Here is a 25,392-nt window from a genome sequence, read left to right as displayed (position 1 = left end):
CCACCCAACATGTGAGGCAGCACTGCCAGGAACGTGGTACTACCTTCCCTCCCTATAACCCACAGAACTCAGCTGCTCCTCCACAGCAGTGCTGTACTCATGGTATTAAGAATATAGAATAACCTACCTACCTTCAAAAATGTCCTACAGAAATCAAGTCTCCCTATGTATATTTATGTTCCATTCCATGTCTTAGGGGCTTTTCACTCTCCAAATACGCATGAGCAGCTTTCTACAACATCCAGTTCCCACTCCTAAGAGTCTGTGGTTAAAATAAACTGTGCAATGGCACAATATACTGTTCATAACAAACAACTAATGGGTGTCCCGAAGCTGGCTGCTTTGGTCCTTAGCAATAACTTTCTGTAGCCTACATGGGGAATACCAATTTAATGTTAAGACTCTGTTGAGACCATTACTGAGATTGCATTTGGATAACTGTAATGTGAGCTAAATACTAAGAAAAAAATTAATTAAAAACTCCAAAACCCATAATGCCAATAACACAAGGGTTAACAGCCAGCAGGCTGATCAATATCTAGACAAATATCCATTAATATGATTGCAAAAATACTTATTTGTTTAAGAAATTGCCTACCTGTAAGGAGAATATGGGTCAAAGCACGTCTTGGTGACTTCCGTTATCTCTGGGTTACAGCATTCCCCACCATCGAAGTTGTATCTCTCGTAATTACAATCCATGTCACACACACCATTCTGCTTCTTCTTGTTGAAGAGCGTGTGGCGTACGTGCCGGCAGTCTCCGCCGTCGTACCCGGTCAAGGTGTGGTTGCACTCAGGGTCACAGTTCTCATCCCCGATCTTGCTGATGTCACAATTGGCCAGGATGAGTCGGTGGCGAAGGGAAGAGTTCTTCACCTCCAGCACCTCCAGCTCCCAGGTGATGTTGTAGCGGCTGAAAGCCTCATTTAGATGCTGATGCTGGAACTCAATCTGCTGCCGACTGACGGTGGGGTTCTGGTGCTTGTCATCGTAGAGATTTACCACACGGTAGCGAACAATTTTGTTGCGGCGGAACCTGGGGAGCTTGTTGTAGCTGGTGATGACGTCCGTGTTGTCACAGACTGTCTGTCCGCAGAGCGGAGGCTCTAGGCTGGTATCCAGCAAATAGCCATGATGATAGCTGAACTTGCTCTGAGGACTGCTGCCATCCTTCATGGGAGACCAGGTGTTTTTCACATTCAGTAAACTGTCTTGAAGAACTAGCTGAGGTAGAGGCATGTCTTGTCTGTGAATTGCCTGGCCCATGTCCAACAAGATCTCCTTCTGAGACCGGGCTGTCCTCCAGAGGCTGAAGTGCTCTACGTAACCCCGATAATTCTGGTTCAGGGCATTTCCTCCAACCATGAGCACCTTGCACTTCAAGGTCAGAAGACTGAAGATGCTGCCCACTTGCTCTCCACTTGTGGCCACCTGGGCACCGTTCACATAGAGTTTCATCAGGTGCCCATCATACGTGGCAGCCAGGTGCACCCACTGGTTGGGGAGGTAGCTGCGATGTGCTGCAATGGTGGTTACTTTGCGAGCACGGTCCGTCTTCAGAGAGAAGAAATAGCGGGGGTCTCTATTCCCCTGGTCACTGACGGTGTTAATCCCCAGGACCCATCCTCGGTCACGGGAGGTGTAAGAACATTTGTCATACAGTCCTATGTGCCCCCAAAAAAGAAATATGAATAAATAAGGATGACAGAATAAAGAAATTAGTCTTTCAATTGTATACATATATCTCTCTATATGTATATACACACACTCACCTACGTATGTTACAAAGTTAACGTACAAGAAAGACATGAAATTATCTAGTGCACGATTGTGGGAGGTCATGCTAAGACTTGCTATTAAAGATCACATTTTGCCAGAGGTGTGTACAAATGGTATTCCGCTTATCCTGATCAAAGACCAAAACCCTTTTGCAAAATGTTGTACTGTGCATTTGGTTCCTACCTTCACTCAAACCATACATCACTGGTTGAAAATAAGAAGAGCCTTGAGAAGCAATCCTTTGTGATCTCATTTGTACTTCACACCCCTGAACCTTGCATATAAGGTCCAGAGAAGAATTAAGTATAAAATCTAAGTACTGCACAGTTGAGATAGGCTGAACAACCGCAATAATCTTGGTAGGATCAAGCGCTCAAATTCTACATAGAGTGAATGGGATGTGTTCAGGTTACCTTCAAATTTATACCAAATAAAACCCACTAAGGAAATGGCTGGATGTGCTGGACAAGTTATATACCATATCAGGAAAGGGCAAGAAACATGCACAGACAGACACACATTCAGAAGGATCCCTGCCTCCACACACACACACAATAACAATTTGGCACATCGCAGAAAACTAATCATTTTTCTCAAAGTGTGGATCCACACCTGAAACTCTCTCAACCCATCTTCAGACAGCCCTTATCAGTGGGAAGAGCCCACTCCTTCTCAGTTTGGGACATGAGGCTTGGAAAGCTAAAGACATACATTTCCATCTCTCAGTTCCCAAAGGCCAAGGGCTGCAGGGACACCCCTCAACTGAAAAAATAATCGTCAGAGCCTTCAGCACCAAACGGCCTTTCAACCATCCGCACACAGAAAAGAATCCTTCCCCTAAGTCTCCACTTCCAACAGCCCAAACGAAAATCATAAATCTCTGACAGCTCAGTCCTCATGAAAAGACTAAATATCCCCTTGCCTCACCCCTGCACCCTAACCCTCCCAGCACTACCACCAAATAACATCTTCTGCTTCTGACTAAGTTGCTCAACAGCCATCTGTTAACAATCACTCATTAACAGCACAGTCTTGTCTAGTATCAACAGAGCAAAGGTTACCGGAGCATTCACTGTATTTTTCCTCCCCTCTCCCAACACCCACCTTTCCCCTCTCCTCACACCCTTCCCCTTCTCCTCCTCCCCCTGGAAAAAAAACCCTCTTCTGATGGGAAACTTAAAAAAATTTAAACAGGGCTTTTTTCTGCACGTTGGTATTTTGCTAGGGACTCTGAGCTCCCCCTTTTCCTGTTTCCTTTGGAAAAGGGATCCCAGGGTTCAGAAGGTAATGTGTTTATTCATCTGTAGGGCGCACTCAGTTCAAAACCTTTTTGAGACCAGCTTCTACTTTACCCTGCTACTTCTGATCACAAGAAAGGAGAGGAGGAGGATCAGGGAAGGAAAAAACAAATATGGCAGAAAACGAAAAACAAAACATTTGCTAGGATGGATTTTTACCTGAGAAGTTTGTGATTTGAAAGCCAAAGCTACCAATGACCTTCTAAAGCATGTTTTTAAAGCTTTCAAAATTTTTCATTATGAAATAAACACTTCTACTAAGCATTCATTTTCAGATGTATGAGAGCCCATAAGCGTCTGTATTTTTATGAATCTCAAATGAAGGTATTGTCCAACAATAGTGGGTGGATAATACTGAAATGAATGAGAAGACAGCTGGCAAGACAAGTCCCTCTTCCAAACAAGTCATTAAAAAAAAAAAGTTATAAAAATCCCCACTCATTGTAATAAGACCATTAGAGCTGGTCAGACATTTTACAAGAGAGTCTTTGCCTGCCAAGAAACGCCAACATGGTGAGAGCAGAAAAAGTGATGTAGAAATGGGTTAGTCCCAACAAATCTCTCTGAGAAGTTGCAGGTCTTCAACACAGCTAAGGGAACCCCAGGGACTTCCTTGGCTGTCTTGACCACAAGAACAGAAGGTCAACCCATCCTGGCCATGCTCCCCACCCATCTCCCGCCACCTTTGCCACTGAGTGACCAAATTCTCCAGCCCTGAGGACCACAGGGCAGCTGCACATGCAAAAGTGGCTCCACCTGTTTCTTAAGGCATCCAAGATCCCTGCTGGTGAACAGACAGCTGGACGTCCTGGAACAGTCTTTTGGGGTCTCCAGCTCTGGGGAAGGCCACCATACAGTCTTTAAGGGTCAAGTTTTTTGGCTTTTTGTACTGATCGGGGCTGGAAATATTCCCCCCCAAAACTAATAAATTATTGTGGAATGGAAACATGGTTTCTAAGCCAGAATTAAAGAACATCTTCCTCTCTCTGAAGTGCTGCGTGATGCTAGTGATTGACCTCAGCTGAACAGATGTAGCTGCTGGAGGAATACTACAGAATAGTAGCAATCCTCCCTTGCCTTTGAGCGCTTAAACCCTGATGTGATGCAACGTGTCTTGAGCTTGGCTCAAACAGCTGCCATCAATTCAAGATTTACAGGGAGCCAGAGGAGGGCAGAAAAAGAAAAAAACAGTGACAATAGGGACACCACTGAACATGCCAGTATGAAAGCTGCTGAACTAAAACACTCTACTATTCCAGCTCCTCACATTTTTTAGTTCAGGGCAAAGGTCATTACTCAATCCATATGCCACGTATAGTATTCTTTTCTCAAACTTTTACTATTACAGACATCCAGCTCTTGATGAAAAGATGTTCGAGCAGCAAGACTTGTTTTATTCTTAAGAGAAAGGAAAAAGAGTAAGAAAGGGGATAAGAAACCCACATTCCCTATAACTTGCAAAGTTGTACCAGTTCTTCGTGACCTTCTTTTGCTTGTATGCTGTACCTATTTTCCCAATCCTTCACTTTTGGCTCCAGACTAAGAATCCTCCAGCTAAGGGAGTGTCACTTTTCCGTTTTGTCCCCAGCACAATGAAACTAATTTCAGCTGGGAGTTTGGATGTCATAATAAAAGAATTTATTACTTCTTCTATGACAACTAATAAGGCCAAAGCCATTGGAAGAGGGACATGTGAAATAATTGCCAGAACTTCTGAAAACTGAATAATTCGATGTTTTCACAATTTACTTCAATTTAGTAAAGGGTTCCATAGCCATGAGTTATTTCTCAGATATAATTAAGAACATTTTTAAACAAGAAGAGGCCTCTTTTACCCCAAACAAGGCTGTTTTTGAGCAAAACCATCCTTGCAATGGTTGACACTCCAAATTTCAAAATTCAGCTGTGACCACAACCAACATTTACATGAAAAGCATACAGAGTTTAGATTCTCATTTGCACTGAGAATTCTTTACAATAATGTGGTAAAGGACATTTTTAGCTACTTGATTTCCCTTTACAAACCAAGAATGGTGTAAAGAGACCTCATGGTAAATGCGACTCAAGCCAGTGACTGCAAAACCACAATCTGGCGAATGTGCCTGAAGTTTCTGAGCCAAGAAATGGTGAGAAATAAAACTGATGTTTGTTTTCCCTGCAGCAATTAGATTTTTTTTAAAAAAGTACAAGTTTCATACAGCAGCAAACAGTTTTCTTCATTTCTGATTCCCTTGAGTTGCTAGAAAGGGATGGAGCTATATCTGAGAAGAACACTGACAGCCCTTCTAACTCCTTAGTCTGAAAGATTTTTTTCCCCTGTAAAGCTCCTGTTCCTGAATCCCAAGGGGTTGAAATGGAATTCTCTCTTGTATTAAAAAATAAAAATAAAAATAAGAGGTGCTAGTTCAGCTTTCCAGTAAGACGCATTGGTGACCTTCCTTCCCCACAAAGGAGTGAGTCACTTCTCAGACAACTCCAGAGAAATGCATGAACAGATTAAGATACCATGTTCCTGAATGCTTGGCCAAAGACAGTCTTTGATGGCTTACGAGGCTCCTTCCAGTCCCATGATGTCGGTCTCTTAGAGGAAAAGTAAATTCCTAAGCATCAAAAGAGTGGAGAGAGCTGGAAAATTAAACTCCAAAGGCAAACATGGAAAACCAGAAATACAGTCTCTCCTCTTTTTTTTTTTTTTACAAGTGAAATCTCAGTTCTTTGGCTACCGACCCACAACTGCTCCAGCATACAACTGTCCATCACCTCTTCCAGGAGGCCGTGACTAAAGACCAGTGTATGACTTACATCCCAATTTGCTTTCAAGACTTTGCTGGGGACTTAAACTAGAGCCACATACTCGCATGGGCCCGGTGTGCTGGACAGGATTTGGTAGCACAAGCACAGCACGTATGTCCTGGGTGAGGACACGAGGCATTGTTCCAACCGAGCTCGCGATGCCGAGCATGGACCAGATGTTTATCGGCAGCAGCCACAGAGAAACGGGAACTCACAGCTAGAGGCTGTAGCTGCCGAAGTCATAAGTAGCTTTCTCTGTGGGCAGAGCTCGAAAGAAGAGAGGCTGAAGTAGCCCATGCAAGCCACTGTAATCCACTTTAATATTATCAATAACAGACGCCAGGTCTCCCTCCCTCACTTCAGTGCAGTTTCTTGCATCTTCCTCCTAAGATCAATCTCACCGGTAACCAGCTCAGCCACAGAACTACCTAAGGATTTAGTTCTTTATGCAGAATAAAGTTTCCTCACTTTGCTGAACAACAGGAGAGGGGGAAAAAAAAAAAAGGATTTGTTATGCTTTCCTTTCCAGGAGCGGAGAAGTTGGGGGATGGGGGAGAAGGAGGGCGGTTTGACTTTGAACACATCAGGTGTGCCACGGAGCCCGTCACAGCCATGCAAGGCAGGAGGGAAAACAGTGCCCTGCACTTCTGAAAGTTGGCCGTGGCTGTTTTGCTGGGAGACTCCAACCAGAGGTGACGGGACTCAGTTATGAAAGGGGAATTTAGGTCAACAATCAAAGCTGCAGTCAGGGGGCCCAAGAACAGGGAGCTAAAGGTTGGGGCTGTTTTTTTCTTTAGCATGCTTTAATCGTTTAGTATCAAAGCACAGAGGAACGCTTGAAAGAGCAAATATTCTACAGGAACCTATAGAAAGCTTTTATCTGTCCAGAGGAAAATAATTAAAAGCGACAGATTTGGGTTAAGTATCCCCATGTTCCATGCAATTGGATAAGTCAGTGAAGATCCACTGGAGCAGTTCTTGAGTTCTGTACTGGATATTTCATGGTATGATGTTGAACCCAATGTAGTTTTACAAAGGGGAGAAATAATCTCTCCCTTCCTTTGCCACGCTTCCCCCAGCCCCCACTTCCTTCCGCAATAGTTAAATAATTCAAAGTCCAGAGTACTTAAGGCAACATCTCTGTCTATACCATTTCCAAGACAGCTGAGAGGCCTCCTGAGGTCGCCCCCTGAGACGAGGAGTGGCTCAAACAAACCACCTGAGACTTGCTCAGGTGGCCATGGACTACTTAAGCCAGCAAAAAGGGGATGTTTGCTGCTGCCATCAATCTAGCTGAATTTACACCAGATATTGTCATTCACAAGCTATGCAATAGGATTCAGAGCTGGGACAGAAGGATGGAGTTCTTTTTGTTTCGACATGAAAGACAAGATCTTCATCATGTAGAAATACAGTGTCTAATACAGCTATGCCTGTTTAACGTTGAGAATTTGGCCCAAGGTTCTTTGCAATATCAACATCTTTATATCATTGCCATTTAGCATTAAATTAAGCATATATTCTGTACTGTTTCTCAAATTCCCAGTCACTCACGTGCTCAATGAGACACCTTGAAGCCTGAAAACAGGGAGGTGAGAACGGCTAAAACAGCAAAACATGAATTTGTAGTGGTTGGTTAGTTATGAACATTATATAAATCCTTCCCTTCTGATAATAAAATCATGTAGGCTGCAACCGAGCAGTCACTGGCACGAACAATCATATTAGCGACACTTCACTGAGCCTATTGTGAGAATATACCCGCTAGCAGTATATAAGAGCTTACTGCAAATAGATCTGGTAGGCTGGGGTGAGAATTTATTTGATTGTGAGGATTTTGAGACGTAAGTGAACACACAACACTGCAGAACCAGATGGCACGGAGCAGCGAGCTTCAGTCCTTGCGGTGTTACAACAGGGTCACCCTTGGACTGGGTATTGCTTTTGCAAGGGCTCCTCTGTATACAGCATCAGCATAAACAAGCATTGGGGGGAAGGTTGGCTTCTTATCTAGATCTTCCTCAGCATTTCACAATAAATCTGCAGAACCAGTGGAGACTGGTACTTGGTTAACAGTCTGTGGTTGTTTATGATCTAATAACTAGTTTTGGGCGGGTTTTTAGATGGATAGGAAAAAGCACATCCTTCGCAAGGGTCAAACTTCAGCCCCTGCTATAAAGTCTGGGACCATGGGAACATTCCACAGAACAAGGGTAAGGATTTCCAGTATCTACAAAACAAGTTATTTCTCCTGCCTTGTTCTCAGAAACTGAACATTTTTGGTTAAAGCTCGAAAAATGAGCATGCGTCCACGTTCTTAGAGATAATCACAACACATGCAGACATAGGGATGGTTTCAAGATTGTACAGTCAGGCTTCCTTTGGGTACTACTTAACATTAAGTCATAAACTCTGCAGCCATCAGCGTGTTCCTTCAGAGAATCACTGGTGTATGTCATAAACACGGCAGACTTTGCCTCAGGCTTGATTCAGACAAGAATTCAGGCTGCTGGATGCCAGTTTTAGATACTCTAGTGCTGCTGATAATAAAGCTGAGTTTAGTGTTTATGAAAACTCAGATATCCTTCAAATACAGGGAATGGAAACCCCTCAGTAAGTTTGTTGGTTTGGCCTCAAAGGGACCTTAACACACCTCTCAACTTCCAAGTTTATCTATGCTCACTGATCAGCAGAGCTGGGTTATGAATTAACCATCCTATTGTAGCTCAGCCAGTGTATTCACCTTTAGAGAAATCCAGCATCAACATCATTGTCACTTTAAAAGCAGATGTTGCAAAACACGCAGATGCATATCAAGAGGCATGCATGAAAATCACCCGTCTTCCACGTACGCATGCCCAAGTAACACACACAAAACTGGAAGCACACAACCAAAGTTACAAAAACAAGGACATAAACACAATGCACATCAGCAAAAGGGTCGCTCTCCACACACAGATGAATGTACCCAGCAGTGTGCTTGGTGGAACATGTTACCTCTGCCTCCACATCTCCTCCTGCTCCTCCCTGCACTATCAGCCAAATACTGATTAGCTATTAAAGCTCCACAGAGAAATTTGCTCTTGTGTACACATGCTAACAGAGAGCGGCTTTCCTCCCCTTTCTGAGAGCTAATGCTTAAGAGCAAACACAGAGAGTATCTTCTACGGAAGGAACAGAGCTGTAAGTACCATAACTTCCAGCCAATTCAAATGATAAAGTGGTATTTTCTGGGCTCCTTTTAGAAAACTGCCGAGAGAATTGATCATAAACTGGGTCAAGATAGGTCAGCATACCTCAGAGCAGATCAGATGGCCAGAGCATCCCAGGAGGAAACGTTCTCCTGGAAGGATGATTAGGGGCACATCTGTGCCATCAGATGACCGTGCACAACACCCATCAGCCCACCAGGACTTCAGTATGGCACCTCCTTTCAAAATGTGCTCTGTGCCTGATGAGCACTACAAGTCCATCAGCTGCAACAGCAGCCAAGCCCGTAGTTGGGCTGAAAAACACCCAAAATGCTGCCCTGTGGAACCCCCTCGATGGCCAGAAACACACAGCAGTGAGAACTGGAGCTCTATGCCTGAGACTGCATGTGGTGCTGATCAAAACACCTAGCCAGGATTGAAGCGGGGGACAACAACACAGCTTGTTTTGCTTTTTAGAATTCCCTTGTCTCTGACCTTTACAGCAGCTTTAGGGCAGCACTGGAACCAGCTGAGCAGTTACTACTCCCAGCTGCAGAGACAAGAGCTTTTACACCATTGCACAATGCGTGTGTGTTTGTTGGGGGGAAGCGAGGGCTGGAGAACAAAGGAGGAAATCTAGTGGCACCTAAATCAAACATTATGATCAATGAGGGAGTGGGAAGAGGACCTGGGGAGCGGGGACAACCTTACAACCTTTCCAGGATCAGACAGATGGCCAACATCCACATTATTACAAAACCAAAACAAAAACAAAAAATTCCATGAATGCAAACTAAGGCACCCTGCAAGGAGGCTGTAAAAATCACATCATGATAGCTTAGACTTGTCTTTGTAATTGAGGGGCATTTCCACATGAAACAGTTCTAGTTATTTAATTGGATTTTGAGAACATTCTTGGGCAGATACTTTGTGAGTGCAAAACCGAGTAGTTCCAGTGCATTTACACTGATTCATACCATGCAAGGTCTTTGCCTCAGTGCAAATTAAACATCTTCTTGTAAAAATATCTTAAGATCTTATCCAGGCTCAAATATCTTATTGCATCTGGCTTTCTCATATGTCTGCATCTTTCCTGTACTAATAGAAACAACTGAGGAATTTACCAACCTTAAAAGAAACGTCTCCGCTGCAATACCCAGAACAGCGTGCAGCAACAGCAGGCGGAACGGAGCCGATGGTGCCTGTTTGCTGCTGTCGCTTTTGAAAGGGATCCGGCCCTTCTCTCATCATGATTATTTCATGCCTCAAATTCCCCGCTCCATACTTGCATACAAGTTCCAAACCCATACACAAACCACAGAGATGTTTCTGCTTTCTAGGAAACATCTTGCTGAAAAAAAACCTGCCTCTCTAACATGATATAACTATTATAGTATGCATTCCAGATAGGCTGTAGTCACCACATACTAACCTAAGTATATAATTTTAGACCTCTATTTTTCTGCTCAGTTTGAATCCAGTTTCATTTGTTTTGGTACAATTTTCCTCTTGCAAATACCTGAGCCTGTATTTCTGCTCTACAAATATCAGTGATCGCTTGATCTGTGAGCACAAATAAATAGACATCTAAAAGCAAATTCTCACGCAGGTACTCACAAAGTCTTAGAAGTGTACAGAAACAAATTCACACCTATTAAGCCGAAGACTGTAGCTGAAAATTCAGCCTTTAGTTCTTAAAGGACAAGATGGGACAGCGATGGGCAGAACTCCAAAAGGTCATAATTCTACTTCGCTTTCCATAAGCATTGCCAAAGTCAAACGCTTCTCAGAAGTAATTGACCTCCTCAAGTCTGCAGAACTGGGAGAAAAATGTAAAAGAATCAAGCTACATTGGAAGATTTTTGGCAATTCTTGTGTTTAGCTGAGCAGCAGGAAATATCGTATATCCAACCTTTCTTATGTTATTTCAGCCCTTCCACTTTTGGTTAAACCTGGAACCAAAGAAATGAAGACTAACAAAACAGCATGTATATGTGCTACTTTCTCTGTGCATAGGCCTATGTGTACATGTGCTTTGAGGGAGCAGACCGGGGCATTTCGAGCATTTGGCTTAAATCTGAATTTTGAGAAACAGTCTCCAGCTGAGCGTGGCTCAAATGAAATAAAATCCTGTCTCAGAACACTAATTACCTTTGATAGGTCTTTGCTCTATATTTTCTGGTTGCAACCCGGCCAAAGTCCCAGGAATAGGTCATTTCAGCACACAACCTACATACCCTTCCAGACCGTTGCTCTGCCCTGAGACCGTAACACAGACCACCCAGCAAGGAGAGGACAAGCAAAAGTCAGCCCAAGCTTATTTTCTGCCTTCTCATTCACTTCTTTGTTTTTAAGGGCCGATCGCTGTGCTAGCTTCACAGCCCTGACCTCGCCAATGCTCCAGCTTCTAGAAGGAAACCTTGACCTCACTCCCCAAAGTCATATTCTGGAGGTAAATTCTGGGCATCATTGAAGTCAACAGTAAAACTATTGCTATCTTCAATGAGAAAAGATTTCGGTCTTGTTTTGCAGCTTGTCTTCCAGACTGGCACACTGGACTGTTTTGAAGGGGAAAAGCCAAGTTGATCCTCAGTGACAAAATCTAAATAAGATCAAGAACATCATATGAAAGTGAGCCTGACAATTCAACTATAGCAATGCCAGAAGACACTAAAAAAAGAGGTGGGAATATTATGGTGATTAGAAATACCTTATCACTTTCAAGGAGAATCCACAGAAAAACCGGAAAATTTAAAGGTTTGAAATTAGCATCCTGGTGCTACCTGTGTTTTACTATTGGCTTCAATTATTATTGCAATAATAGCTGAAAACCCCAGAATAATCTCACATTACAGAAGTGCTCAGACACAATACAGGTGAGGACTGAATTAACTCCTCTTTAAAAAACTTGTAATTTGGAAAAACACTAAATTTAAACTTGAAAGTTATGGTGATAGATATTCCACCATTCTACTCGGAAAGGTTTCTCAATGGTTGACTACTCTTAGAGCTAAAATACTGCATTTCTTCTCTGTTCTGAAATTGCTTAGTCTCCATGTGCATCCATTGGATTTACTCATATCCTCTATTATTAGATTCCCAACCTCCAATTATCAGATTAATATTCCCCAAACTTATACTTAAAGATCGTAATGATCAAGCCACCTCTTAATCTTTCTGAGTCAAATACTTCAAGTCTTGTTACAGATCCTATAATTATCGTCATGGTTATTTTTTTCCCCTTCTAAATCCTCTTTCATACAACATCCTTCTTAAACTGTGAACACCAGGGCTGGACAAAGTGCTCCAGCAGTACCACTACAGTTTCAACACAAGGACAACAGAACCTCCCCGGTCCCGTTCAACACTTCCCTATTTCCATAGCCAACGATGACTCCAAACCTTTGGCCACAGCATCACATTGGCAGCTCACATTGACATGTTTTATCTATTCCAACACGTGGTTACTTCTACACACTCAGCTTCCAGGTGAAAGTCCCTTCCCCCACCATCCATCCTTTACATCTGACCTGCTGCCCATCTTTCTATACATATGACTTCACTTTTGGCTTTACTCTAAATGCATACTGTTTGCATGTTCTCAATTTTTGAAAACACCCAAAAGAGAGTCCTGTTTTGGTCATTGTTTACCACTCCCTGAACTCTGCAACATCTGCAAATTTTATCAGCACTGAGTTTATGTTTTCTTGCAGGTTGTTGACAGAAAATATTAACTAGTAAAGAGCCAAGATTGCATTGTGCTGAATAGGAGGGAACGTGGCCAGAATCACACTGTTTTTCAGTAAGGGAAAATAAATACCTGGGATGCCCATGAATATGAGCTTACATAAGTCAAGAGCAAAAAGATGGGACAAATTGATAAGTGTGAGATTGGCAAGACATACCTCTGTCTTTTTGTCTCTTTGGCATCCCACAACCTGAGTCTTCTCTTTATCATAGCCCAGTGCTGCAGGGACCAAACACAACCCTGGCTATCAGGACTTGTTGGCTGAGTCTTTCTTCCTTTTGGTACCATGGAGTGGCATTTGCGATTTACAGCATCACTGTCGCTGCACTGATGTTATTACCTCATCCTTACAAACAGCATCTCTAAGGGCTGCTGAGAACCATTACCCCACCTTCACAGATGGAAAGGACAGAGCTGAAGGCACCTCAGAGCAACTGCAATGCAGGAGCTAAAATCCCAGAGCAACCTGTGCACCCCAGCCACTCTGCCACAAAACAAGCAGCTTGGATTAGCAGAAGAGGGAGCCTGCTTCTCTCTCACACAGCAGTTTCATCACCGCTGACACAAACACTCTCTTTCTCCCAAAGCATCTAATTTATCGCTGAAGGAAATCTCTGTTCTCTTCCCGCGACCGCCAGCCAAAAAGAAACCCTTTGCAAATCCCTCTGTTTTCTTCTCTGCCAGAGAGTTTCTGTCTCTCCTTTCCTTACAGAACATATTTTTGCAATGCCCTTCTATAATAATTTTCACATAAAAACTTGCCCTGTCCCCAGTATTTGACAAGTGTCCCCAGTGTTTGACAAGTGTCAGAGAATCCCCATCAAAGCCAGGCTGCGAGCTCGTCAGTGCAAAAGACACCATGTGTTGAACACATTGACAGTTCTCAATAAATAACATCCCTGCTGAACAGCTGGTTGGATTGCTTGGGTTTGGAAGAATGTTGGCCTCGCTGCCTACTTACGTGCATCCTCCTCAATGATGCACAGAAAATCCTGCGCATGGGGAGCGGAAATACATCACTTCCAGAAGATACCAAAATATTTTTTCAGAAAAACCCTGTATCTGAACACAAGATTAGATCCGGACTCAAGGTTTGTGGCCCATTTCAGACATACAGACGTGTTGTAAAGTGTTGGTTTCTAGATATAAGTGCAAACGACATTCATCCAGAGGCAGATGGGCAATAGCAGGAAGAGCTACTCTAGTCTCACTTCCTTCTTCCCTCTCTCTCTTGAAATACACAGCTCCCATTTCACTTAGTGCCTTCTTAAGTATCAGAGCACAGAAACTGGTCACTACAATAGTTTGGCCATGACAGTGTGAAACAAAATGCCTGGCTGGGGCAGAAACACCATATTTCTCTTGCCTCTGCCATCAGTGCTTGAAGCAGAGAGAAGAGTTTGGTCCAGTGCTCAGGCTCCTACCTCTGCAAGGTGTTTTCGTCCATGAGCACAAGTGCTCCTGGACCACCTTTGCTGCCAAATCCCAACCCTGCAGAAACCTTTGGAGAAGAAGTGCAGACCCCTGGCAGTGTCATTTTGCCTCTGTGAGATGCAACTGCTGTTGTTTCTCTCTCTGGTCTGTTCCATGGAGCCTGCAGGTGTTTGGATACAGCCATTTCCCAGTAAAACTGGTGGTATGCTGATGTTTGAAAGACAATAAAATAAACCCTTAGTATTACAGCATATAGCTGAAGACCACCCCTGTTCGAGCGTTGCCCCTGGTGAGACACAGAATGTAAACAGTCTGTTTGATTAAACCATCTCTAGCAAGAGGACTTTGGGGAATTCCAGTCTTTCCCAGTGCAAAGATGAGCAGAAGATGCTCTGCTCTTCATTAATTCAGAGCTCTTGAACGAATCGCTCAATATTCCTCCTAGGAGGAAGAGTTGACAGCTATCCTGGAATTCCGGAAGGAAGCTCACCAGTATAAATCAGGTCCATTTCCACCACCACCCTGTCCCCCTTCTTTATTTAATCCGTTCACAGGCAAAGGGACTGTGCAACAACTGATAATTTGTCCATGCTGTGACATGAAATGCTCATTTCTGATTGTCTTTCCTCCCCATTGGGGTGGGAGGTGGAAAGACCACACTGGAATAGTCTTACAGATAAGGCTATTAATTACATGCCAGAAAATATTTGTACAATAAGAGAAACAGCTCTTTCAACAAAAAGCAACAGATAAGACTATTTTAAACCATCCTATTTTAAGGTACGGAAATTGTGCCAGCACTGGAAACCTTTTGTAATACATCTAAACCTTCAAGGCTCTTAGAACTAAAAGTAGGACTACGACTTTCACATCTATTAAATCTGTTTAAACTCCCTCGTTCCCAATTTCCAAAGATATTCCTTAAGGAAGAGAGGAAGCCTGGGACAGTGACATGAGCACTATATCAATACCACACCTCTGTACAAGTGAGAAGCCACAGCCCTCTCCAGTGCTGCCTTCACCACTCCCAGAGCTTTTCTTTAATTTGGTGATTTTCCTCACACATTTGAATAGCCAGGAAGGCTTTATACAGGATCCCAGTGTCTCCTGGAAGGAAACAAACCTGTAATTCCCTCAAATTCTACTTAAGCCGACCAAGGCGCAGTACCAAAGGCACAACCCAGGAGCAGCCACAAATAAACGGACTTTTTCTTGGGTTCCCCCTGGGCTGTGAGGGATTTGGGGGACCTCTGGAGCAAGTTAAAGCATTTTGTGTTTTCCACTACCATTGTCATCCCTACCTTTCCCTTGCTCCAGAGCTCTCAGGGACTGCACAGTTAGCTGTTTCCTTGGGTCCTGCTCACTCCTACCTCCTTACGCTGGTGGCTCCATGAGAGAGATGGGTGACACCAGATGTATCAGCCTCCTGCTCAGACTGCAGTAGGACAATTATCCTTTGGGCTGTTTTAGTCCTTTTCCAGCCTTTGCACAACTCAAAAGCAACAGTGTTGCCTGAAGCCAGAATCTACATTTCAGTGTTTAAAAAGAAGTCCAGACAAAAATTAGTGTATTTCTCAAGAAGAAATTCTACAAGTTCATTGAAGCTAGCCTCCCTTTTTGGGGTTCCCAAATACTGTCCACGCTGATTTTAAAGCAAATTGAGATTAATTTTATTCTCTCTTTTATCTTCTGCATTTTCCATGAAGATGGGAAAAGAAGAAAAAGACTCATGGTTAGACAGACAGGCAGACGTCTCATCAAGGCAACTCCTACAAGCAGATGTAGAGTAGGAAACACGCAGCAACCCACGGCCTGGACCTGACCGCATGGTTCATTTTCAATAACTATTCTTCCTGTGAACTTCCTCTGGGGGTGTTTGTTTATCAACAGAGGAGGGGATATTATTGCTGGAGATGGGACAGTATGGGAGGGGGTGAAGGAGTTTACAGCCACAAGACTGGAGAGCAGAGTTCAGGAGTGTTTGCTGCCAGAAACACAAAGGGCTCACTGTAAAACCAGTACGTGGCCTAATTTCACAGTCTAGAGGGATTACGATAGGTGCATCCAGAAAATGCTCCAAAACGTAAAAACAACCCCACATTGTACAAATGTTTCCCACTGCATCACCATACCCATTACACACCCAAATTAAACCATCAACAGCAGTGCCGGTGCTCGGAGGTTGCTCTCCACGACATCCACTCCTCAGCTTGTTCATTCTCCCCACTGCACGTACTCTGTTTCTGCCCCAAATTCTACACGTTCACCATTCCGCGGCAGCCCCCTTGATTTCCTCTCTAATGGACTTACTCTAGGTTTACATCGGTGCGTTCAACAGCAGAATCTGGCTTGCACTGCTCACCCCTCCTTCTGCCAAGGACAAGTTTCAAAATCGCCTGCGTAATGCGTTTCGTTAACATTTGCTTTTTCTCCCTGAGCATCTCCATTCATGAGCTACAGCGCAGAAGCCTTCCAATTCTTGTCTAATTCACACAGAAAATAATTCCCATTAAATGATCACTGGTGAAAGGTGCTGTTTTGACCCCAGAGAGGCTGCTCTGTTTGTCCACAAGACAGGTGCAATGTGAGACAGTAGCAATGCAAGCGCCGGATTTCAGCTTTAGCGCCTCAGTCTGTACAAGCACAGATGTTGCTGAATTCAGAGTAAAATGGCGTGGATTGTATGATGTACAGCCTCCCTCTGTTGATGCTCCTGACAGAAACATTGGTTATTTATTCATGAGCGCGTGGACTAGATGACGACCCCTCCCCGAAACAGTCTGGGGCACTAACATGTGCAAAGCCCATTCTGCAACCACTCACCTAGTTCGTATTGAACTAAGGAGTGAATGGGTTGCTTTTGCCCTTAATTAATAACCTGAGATATCAGGAGACAGATTTTTGGCATTTTTTAGGAACATGCTTAGTAAGCTGTTTCTGCAAGTCAATATATTAATCAATGTGCATATGTATCAAAGATATCAAAGTATTTCCATTTAAATGAGTGCACTCTGAACTAAGGGACCTCGGTGATATTTGCTTTTCTCTACCATTACGGGCTGTTCCATTTGAGAAATACAATAATTCATGCTGATTCAAACACCACCAACGTGTCTGTGTCAGAGATATTAATTCCAGACCATCTGATTCTTCTGCCATCTCCAAAGAGCTCATGTCACATATACAAGGCGTCTTCTTCACCCATTGCTTTCAACAGGGTGACACCAGGTGAAAGGCCACAACCACCATCAGCTCAGTACAACAATTACCCAGCGAGGAACCATCAGCAGCTACAACAAAACACCCAACAGGAATCAGGGTGTGTTGACTTCACACAAAGAACCACCCAGGCTGAGGAGTAACTATCATAGCTCCTAAAAAAGTGTTTCACAAAAGGCCAAGCCTGCTGGGCTCTTTTTCCAGCTCTGTCACCACCATACTGCCAAAGCTTGGACAAATCAGGACATCCCTCCATTCCTCAGTTTCCTTGATTTTAAGGGCAATGTTCGCTCATGCCTGACAAATTTCCCATCATGGGCAGGATGCATTGAGGCAGTTATCAGGACTGCAAAACCACAACTTTACTGCAATGATAAAGGGAAATAACAGCACTAGGTACATTAGTACAGGAGGAAAAAAAACCTCTACACTCAAAACTAAGTAACACTGGTAACAGTGAAGGCCTTTCTTTTCCATTTCTTTCCCTCTTTTGAATAAAACAAACAAAATAATGGTGATAAGATCTCCTTCCTCAATCCAATGGATGATCTTTGAGAATATGCTTCCAACACTAACAGCAGAGAACAGGCAAGGAAGAAAACGAAGGAGGAAAGGAGCCTGCAGCTGATGCTCCGTGTCAGGAACAGGGCTGCTCTTCTCCCAATTCCATGACGACAGAGGACTCCTGGGAATCAGATGAGGGAGGGGAAGATGGGTCAGAGGAGAGAAATCCATATGGGAAAGTGATTTAAAGCAAATAAAGAGACAATAAATTAGATAAGCAAAAGGAGGAAAAACACAGCAGAGGGAAGGAAGGAGAAGAGATAAAAGAGCCCTAAGCATCACTCAAAAGGAAGACTCAAGCAAAGCCTACCAGACCGCAGGAGTTAACCAGCAAAGAACAGAGTGGTTTTCCTCTCTAACACAGTAATTCTTTTGCTTTCATGAGCTGGTGTCACCTCTCTCAGATGCTGCTTCACCAGGCCAATTCCAGATGCTTCTCAGTTCCACTTCGCCCCCGTTCCCTCTCTGGGAGAACAACTGCTCGCTCCTTGTTTGTGTACCACTAGGATGGATATTAAACAGAACAATATCAATAATTCCCGGAAAAATATGCATGAGCATATGTCCTGAGTAAGCACACAAACACCCAGCCTGCTTACCCGCTGTTCCCACAGCACTTCCAACACCACCTGGCTGGAGCCACCAAGCCGGTGGCCACCCTTGGTCCCCAAGAAAGGGACATCACCCTTCTGCGGCGAAAGAAGATGAGACTGACTGAAAGCGCAGGGTTACACATGGTGTGTGTTGATGGGGAGGAGAAAAGCAGCAACTGTGCGGAGCAGGAGGGAGGGAACAACGGGGGAATCAAGGACACCAGATAGTAGAGAAGGAACTGAGACCAGGATGGTGATAAGAGAGGGTGGAGGGATTGGCTGGGAAAGTTACACGCTTACATCACCCAGCAAAACACAAAACCGGACAGCATGTTGTTTTGAATAAGTTCTCATTTTAATACTGACTTAAAGGAAAAAAAGAGAGAGAAAGATTGAAAGAGACAGAGGCCAAAGTGGGATTTGGAGTATAGCAAAAACAACTAAAATAAACACGTCTCCTTCCCCTGGCCAATTTCTCCGTTGTTTGGGCTTTGCAGTTTTTCTTCTCTTACATCCAAAGCATGGACAGCAAAATAAAGGTTACTGAAGGACCATGGAAGGGTCCAGGTTGCAGAGAGGGATGCAGAAGAGACTCTGAAATCAGAGCCCAAGTCAGAGTCGGCCAAGGTCAATGGTATTTCTTCACGATCTTCAACAGGTTTAGGGTACTGCCTGCATAAGTCTAACATCATGAATCCAGCTCCACTCTCACCAAGGAACAATCTGACTTGTATTTATGTTTGTTCACAGTTTTAACTGTGATACATCCTGCACCCCACTTGCTGCTGTCAACCTCACAGATGTTGAACAGCCCCTCAATTAAGCAAATTGTTCTGATCACTATGAACAAGGAGACGGGAAAGCAAATTCTTACACTCTTGTTCTGCTTTTAACTCCTTTTATAGTAATTCACCTTTTTGAGTTCTGCTCTGTTCATGTTCAGAATAAGAGGACTTTGACTTCATGGATGGTTTTGGGGAGAATAAACTTTATAATAGGTACTAACGTCAAATCAAAGCAGTTTACAAGATCTGCCACTTGTGTCAGAATATACGGGGAAATAAACAAGCTGCTCTTCCTTGATCGTTGGAGTTTAAATGCTCTATTGATCTGGGAAAAAAAATCAAAGGTGCTTTGGAAATAGTGTGTGTGCATGCATGCTCACACCAGAGAAAATGGAGAGAAACGTAGGGACAAGCAGAAATTAGCAGAAAAACAATCAAGCATTTGTTGTCCACAGGAATAAACCCAAGAATCATATCCAGATATCAGCTACCCCAAGGTAGGGAAATGCCCATAGAGCAGTGGAAGCGTAAGGTCAGAAGTACACCTTCATTTTTAGAACTCCTGTTCTGGGGAAAATAACCAAACAAAAAGGACAGCAGAGTCAATTGTTCTGTGCCCAGAACCTGGGAAACAAAAAAGTCTGATATATTCTGCATATTTGAAATAGAAATAAATACTGATCATGTAAAGACAGTGTTAGACGAAAAATGTTGTAGCAGTGAGAGAGGAGGCTAAATGAAGAAAAAGAAGATATTAGCCTAGCTGATATAGTTGAGAGAAAAATGGAGAGGCTTCTGATCAAACAAGGCTTTTCTGATGCATTTTCAGATAATCTGGAATACATTTCTATTTCTTGAAATCTCGTAATACAGTGAACGCGTTCATTCCTACTACGACGCCATGTAGGAACTGCCACACAGATTAAGACCAGAGGAGGGTGGGAAATGTTTGATAAAATATTTTTCTCAGGAAAAAGGGAAATTAATCAAAACAGACTATCTGTGGGAAAAGGATCGGGTTTGGCAAATACTCTAGCTGAAAATTTAAGTAGAAGTTTCAAAAGTGTCAAAACACCTGATTCTTTTTTAACTTTCTGAACATAAGAAAGCTGATATCTTCTACCAGCAATGTTTTTCTTTCTCATACTTAACGCTTTTCTAAGCCAGCCTTTGGATTTTAGGTACTTAAGATGTCAATCTGTCCTTCTCTTTTCCTGTCTTACATTGTAGTGGTGGCTCTTGGTCTTAGCTAAAGATCTTTAGTCTATAGTAAAGCACTGGTAAATTTTCTGTGGCCTGTGCTATATCAGAACCTACAAAGTGGATATTCTGTCAATGTCTGGACTAATTATCTCCTGTTATATCCCTGACACTGCAGGGGCCTGAATTTGGCAACCCAGGTGGTCCCTTCTCTGCTTCTGCTCTTATAATTTCCATGAGAGAAAAGAAAAGAGAAGCTGAAAAAAAAAACCCAAACAAACAACAAACAACTAAAATTGGAAGCAAATCTCTTATATGGGAACATTTGGGCTGACCCCAGTCATGGAAGGGTTTATTTTTTTTTTTTTTTTCAATATGTCTTTTTGAAAAAAAGCCACTATATTTTCGCTCTTTTTTCTGGCTCAGGCCAACATGAGCAATGGAAACTCAAGGTGAAAGAACTCAGTCTGTCTTGAGAGCACTGAAATCCCATTGGTCCTGCAGTATTTTTGTCCTAAAGCTGCTTAGACAGGCATTGTGGGCACACATCTTGCAACAGCCCTGAGGAGCTCAGCACCTATGTCCTGATGGAGCCAGACCTGGGCTCCAAACAAGGCATTTCTCCAAAAATCCCCACTCCACCCAGCTGGTGTGTCCCCGCTGTGTTTAACCGGAGTCAGGCCCCAGGGATGTGCCCATGTGTTCAGCTCTTTGCTGTTGACCCAACCAAGGATCTCTCCCAGTCTAGGCAAAAGCTCATGAACACATGAAGCTCATGGGACCGGCACAACCAGACTCCTGAGCACTCTTTGAAAGCAGAGCCCTGTCATATTCTTCATGAGAAACACGAGAGGCACCTACCTTTATGGATTTGTGTCCCTGGGGAGCCAGCAAAGCCCTTCCCAGTCGCTCAATGAGAGCTCTAGGATTTGAGATTTAATTGCATCCCTTGTTATTACCATGCGTGGCTGGGGGTGATGGTGGGCACCTCCACTTGGCACGGTCGTGGCCTCAGGACCCCCTCGGCCATCCGCAACGATTCCCTAGTGCCGTGGGGACCCGGAGAACAGCTTCAATCTGACGTGGTAACTTTCAGGCACCAGAATGACGGACCAGGTCTGTGTTTCTGCGATGGCTTAGCGTGCGAAGGCTCTCCAAGGGCTGCTTCTCATCCTCACCACTGAGGCACTCCCGCCGCAGCTCTCCTCTGCTCTTCTCCAGACGTCTCCACAGATCCCTGAGGAGCGCCCCGCTCCTGCTCTCTCTCCAAACACCATCCTCTCGGCTTGCTTTCTGCCTCACACGAGCCTTTCTAACTGAAACAGGCTGGCTTGAAATAAATCAGGCCGAAATGAAGCTTGGAGAGGCGAGCTCAGCCTGGGACACATCTCCGTGCCTACAGCAGACAGCCATACATCATTTAGGAATCTAAATTTACCATCCGACACAGAGTCAAATTTCTCTCTTCCTTTTATTACCATCTCATTAATTAGAGCAGTCTATAAGTAAGTGATTTAAGAAAACAAAACAAAACAAACCCAACTTTCTTATACCTGCTCTGTTCTGACTCTTATGTGTAGCTGGTCAAAAGATCACTTAAAAAATTGGAAGTCACACAGAAAGAAAAAATATTTCTTCCCCAGCTTCTGCAGGCTGAAGGAAATGTGCTGTTCAAATGCAAATATTTAGGAAATGACAAGCTGTGCCATATTTTTTCAGTGGCCTATTAGTCACGCCTTATCCAGATTCATAATGATGAAGTGGCTGATCATCTGAACCCATCTACAGGGAAGCCAAAGCCACAGAGTTACTTGTAGCCTTCAGCAATGGTGTACTGGAGGCTTGTCACCCTGAAGGAACATCTGGGCAGGTGTTCATGCTCCTGGCACTTTGGTCCAGCTGTCAATCCCCTCTGCCCATCATACTCATCACCCAGGGACGTGCCAGCCCTAATGAAATGACAGAACTCACAAGTTTTACATTCAACTTATTCCATAGTCCTTCGTTCTAGTACTTCATTATAGATCAAAACAAGAAAAATCCACACAATGAAAAGACAACAGGATGTTGAAGACATGAAAATGCTGCATTATCTATCTACCGGAGTAAGCTCTCTGTTGACGATGTCCTCAAGTTCCCAACACCCCCAGTACAAGGATCAGCTCACCAATTCTGCCTGAAATGTATTAATTCAATATCAGACTCCAAAACTTCGCAAGGGAACTAAATTAACCCCCCTAAACAAACATATATTCTTAAACCCTGCACAAGGAACAGACCTACACAGTGTCAATTACACATCTTTATAATTGCCCAATTATTGGTCCTCAACACAGATGTTTCTCAGTCTCTCACATGCAAGAGCTGAGGCTTTATGTGAGCTCCACTGTGCTGATTTTGGCATTTCTTTCCCTTTGGATTCTGCTGCAGTTTTATGTTCACCAAGGACTGAAGCTGGGAAAACATAGGCACTCCCTTACATACGAAGCTTTATTAAGTTGGGATCATGCTCTCTGTTGGCAGGCAGAGGAATAGAGACAGAGGAGAGTGAAAGTGGGAAGGGAAAAACAAAACAAAACACAAATAACTTTCACTCTTTGGAGCAGGCACGCCTTCTTACGCCAGCTCCCGCCGCCGATCATTCATCTCGCTCCTCTCAGCTCCCAGTCAGTAAAGAGTCAACATCTCCTTCCTACGAAAACATGAGCTATCCCGCTCCTGAGCCATATACCAGAAAACACAGCAAGAGGGACTCACAGGGATCCTGTTTCTCAGGATGGAGTTGCATTTCCACAGGAGAACTGAAATATCTTTGATTACAACAGAAGCAAGGTCAATGGTGCTTTGAAGCGTCTTATTTTGCACAGCGTGTGTATTATTACACCTAACTTGACTACAGTCCGGACCTTAACTCCTTCGTTCACAACCAGGGATGCATTCAAAGACTCCACAGGGGAAAGTGCACAAACTTGGATGATTAATACCATGTGCACATGTGTGTGTGTGTTTGTAGGAGGGATGTACTGTGCTGTGTGGTAGGTACGAACATCCAAGGAGTGTTTGTCCAAGAACTGTGTGGCCCGGGGAGGGAGGCGGGTGCGTACGAGCTGAGCGCTGCCCGGGCTGCAGAGCCGCACCGACCGAGCACAGCCCTGCTCCCAAAATGCTTCTGAGCTTTTGCGTAACACAGATCAATGGGTCAGACTTCCAGTTTCTCAACAGCTTTCCCTGACAAATGCCAGAACAGATATCGCTGAAGTCAAACAGGGCAGCAATAACATCCCTGCCAACCAGCGTGAAAATTGGCAGAGCCGGGCACCGAGGACTGCCTATCATCAGAGACAGGGCATGGCCCGGCACAATGACGAACCCACTTAACAGCGCTGTAAAATTAGCCGTTTATGAAAACAAATGGAATACTGCAGCAGAGGGTGACGTAAGGAGAGCTGGCTCCAGAGAGAAACAGAAACTCCTGTAGCCTGGATTAGCAGAAGAGCTCCGATACAGCAGGGCTCAGGCATAGAAGCTGATAACAACTTGGGCCCTACATGAGTTTTTTAACAGACACAACAGGTTTCCCCTATAGGCACACATGTGGCTCCTATAGAATTTGCAGTGACTACTCACATGCCAGCAAGGAGGGGTGGAAGGGGGACAACCAACACAGGCAGAGGGTAGGGGGCTAGAAAGCAGATGAAGACACAAGGAGGACTCCAAAAAAGAGGTGTCTTCCAGCCACTCCTTCCCTTTCCCTCAGATCCATACAATCACACAGTTTCCCACTTTGCAAATGCGATGAAAGTTGGGGAGAAACCTACTTCTGGCACTGTCAGCAAATTGGACCCGGTCCCTGCCCCCCCGGCAAGCCCCCAGAAGGGCTCTTGATTTCAGCAGGGTCCTACGGATGCAGCTTCAATGGCAGAGCAGGGCTCCTGAGTCTGTCACATCCCAAAACAGTGAAAATGAGAAAGCCAAGAGTTTTGGCAGCCAGAACCCTCGATTTCCTCATTGAGGGAAGCGTAATCTCTCCCTAAGCTTGCTGCAGGTCTGGGAGGCTGTGGTGTGCAGAGGATACTCCGAGTGAGTTCCTCTTGGACCTCTTCCAGGTGTTTACACACAGAGCCAAACCTGGCTCCTCTTCAAGAGTGCATGCGAGGGGGGGAAGGGGAGCTTAAAAATAAAGTAAAAATCACAAAGTCCTCCCGAGCCGAGCTGCAAGCTCCGCGATGCTAAACTGGGGCATTTCTTTTCATTTTTCACAGTGGAGTGTTATTTCCATGCATAAAATGGGTCAAGTGTTTTATACAGGCAACAACCCAACCTCCCCCAGCCAATTAAAGTATTTTACTACAAATTATCTTAGTGCGTGTTTGTTTAGGTTCCCTATTGTGTGAATTAGAGATACTTGCACCGAAGACAGACACGGGGTCTTAGGTGTTGGATGAAAACGTACACCGACGGGTGTTTTGCCACTGATGAGAAATGTGTAAACCCAAATTCTGCCTTTCCTAACTTGAAAGGGAAACACTTTGAGCCCTGGGGTTTAAGCTAAGACTGGGAACCAGAAGAGTGGAGTATGAGAAAGCCAAGGGTAATAAAGCAAGTAATAACCTATTTCACCTATGAAATCACTCCTCTGCCTGTCCTACTCAAGGCAACAGGGACCAGCCCATGCCCGGCACCTCCTGCCCACCCCGGCAGCCACACACACGCCGCGTCGCCCTCCCCACAAGCGAGCGGAGCAGCTGGGATTGGGGAAAGTTAAGGAAACACGCTGCTGGGGTC

The 25,392-nt window shown here is 44.2% G+C and overlaps 1 protein-coding gene across 3 annotated transcripts in view; it reads right to left on the bottom strand.

The window, feature by feature from the left end:
• Positions 1–25,392, bottom strand: part of PAPPA (pappalysin 1) — a 179,971-nt gene that overhangs the window by 152,325 nt on the left and 2,254 nt on the right. For all 3 annotated transcript variants that reach the window (XM_065853866.2, XM_065853864.2, XM_065853865.2), the window contains exon 2: positions 599–1,667. In XM_065853866.2, the coding sequence (XP_065709938.1) occupies positions 599–1,667 (1,069 nt within the window). The remainder of the gene's footprint in view (positions 1–598; positions 1,668–25,392) is intronic.

The sequence above is a fragment of the Patagioenas fasciata genome, chromosome 20, assembly GCF_037038585.1.
Source record: "Patagioenas fasciata isolate bPatFas1 chromosome 20, bPatFas1.hap1, whole genome shotgun sequence".
Taxonomy (NCBI): domain Eukaryota; kingdom Metazoa; phylum Chordata; class Aves; order Columbiformes; family Columbidae; genus Patagioenas; species Patagioenas fasciata.
This window is presented reverse-complemented; position numbering and strand designations above follow the sequence as displayed.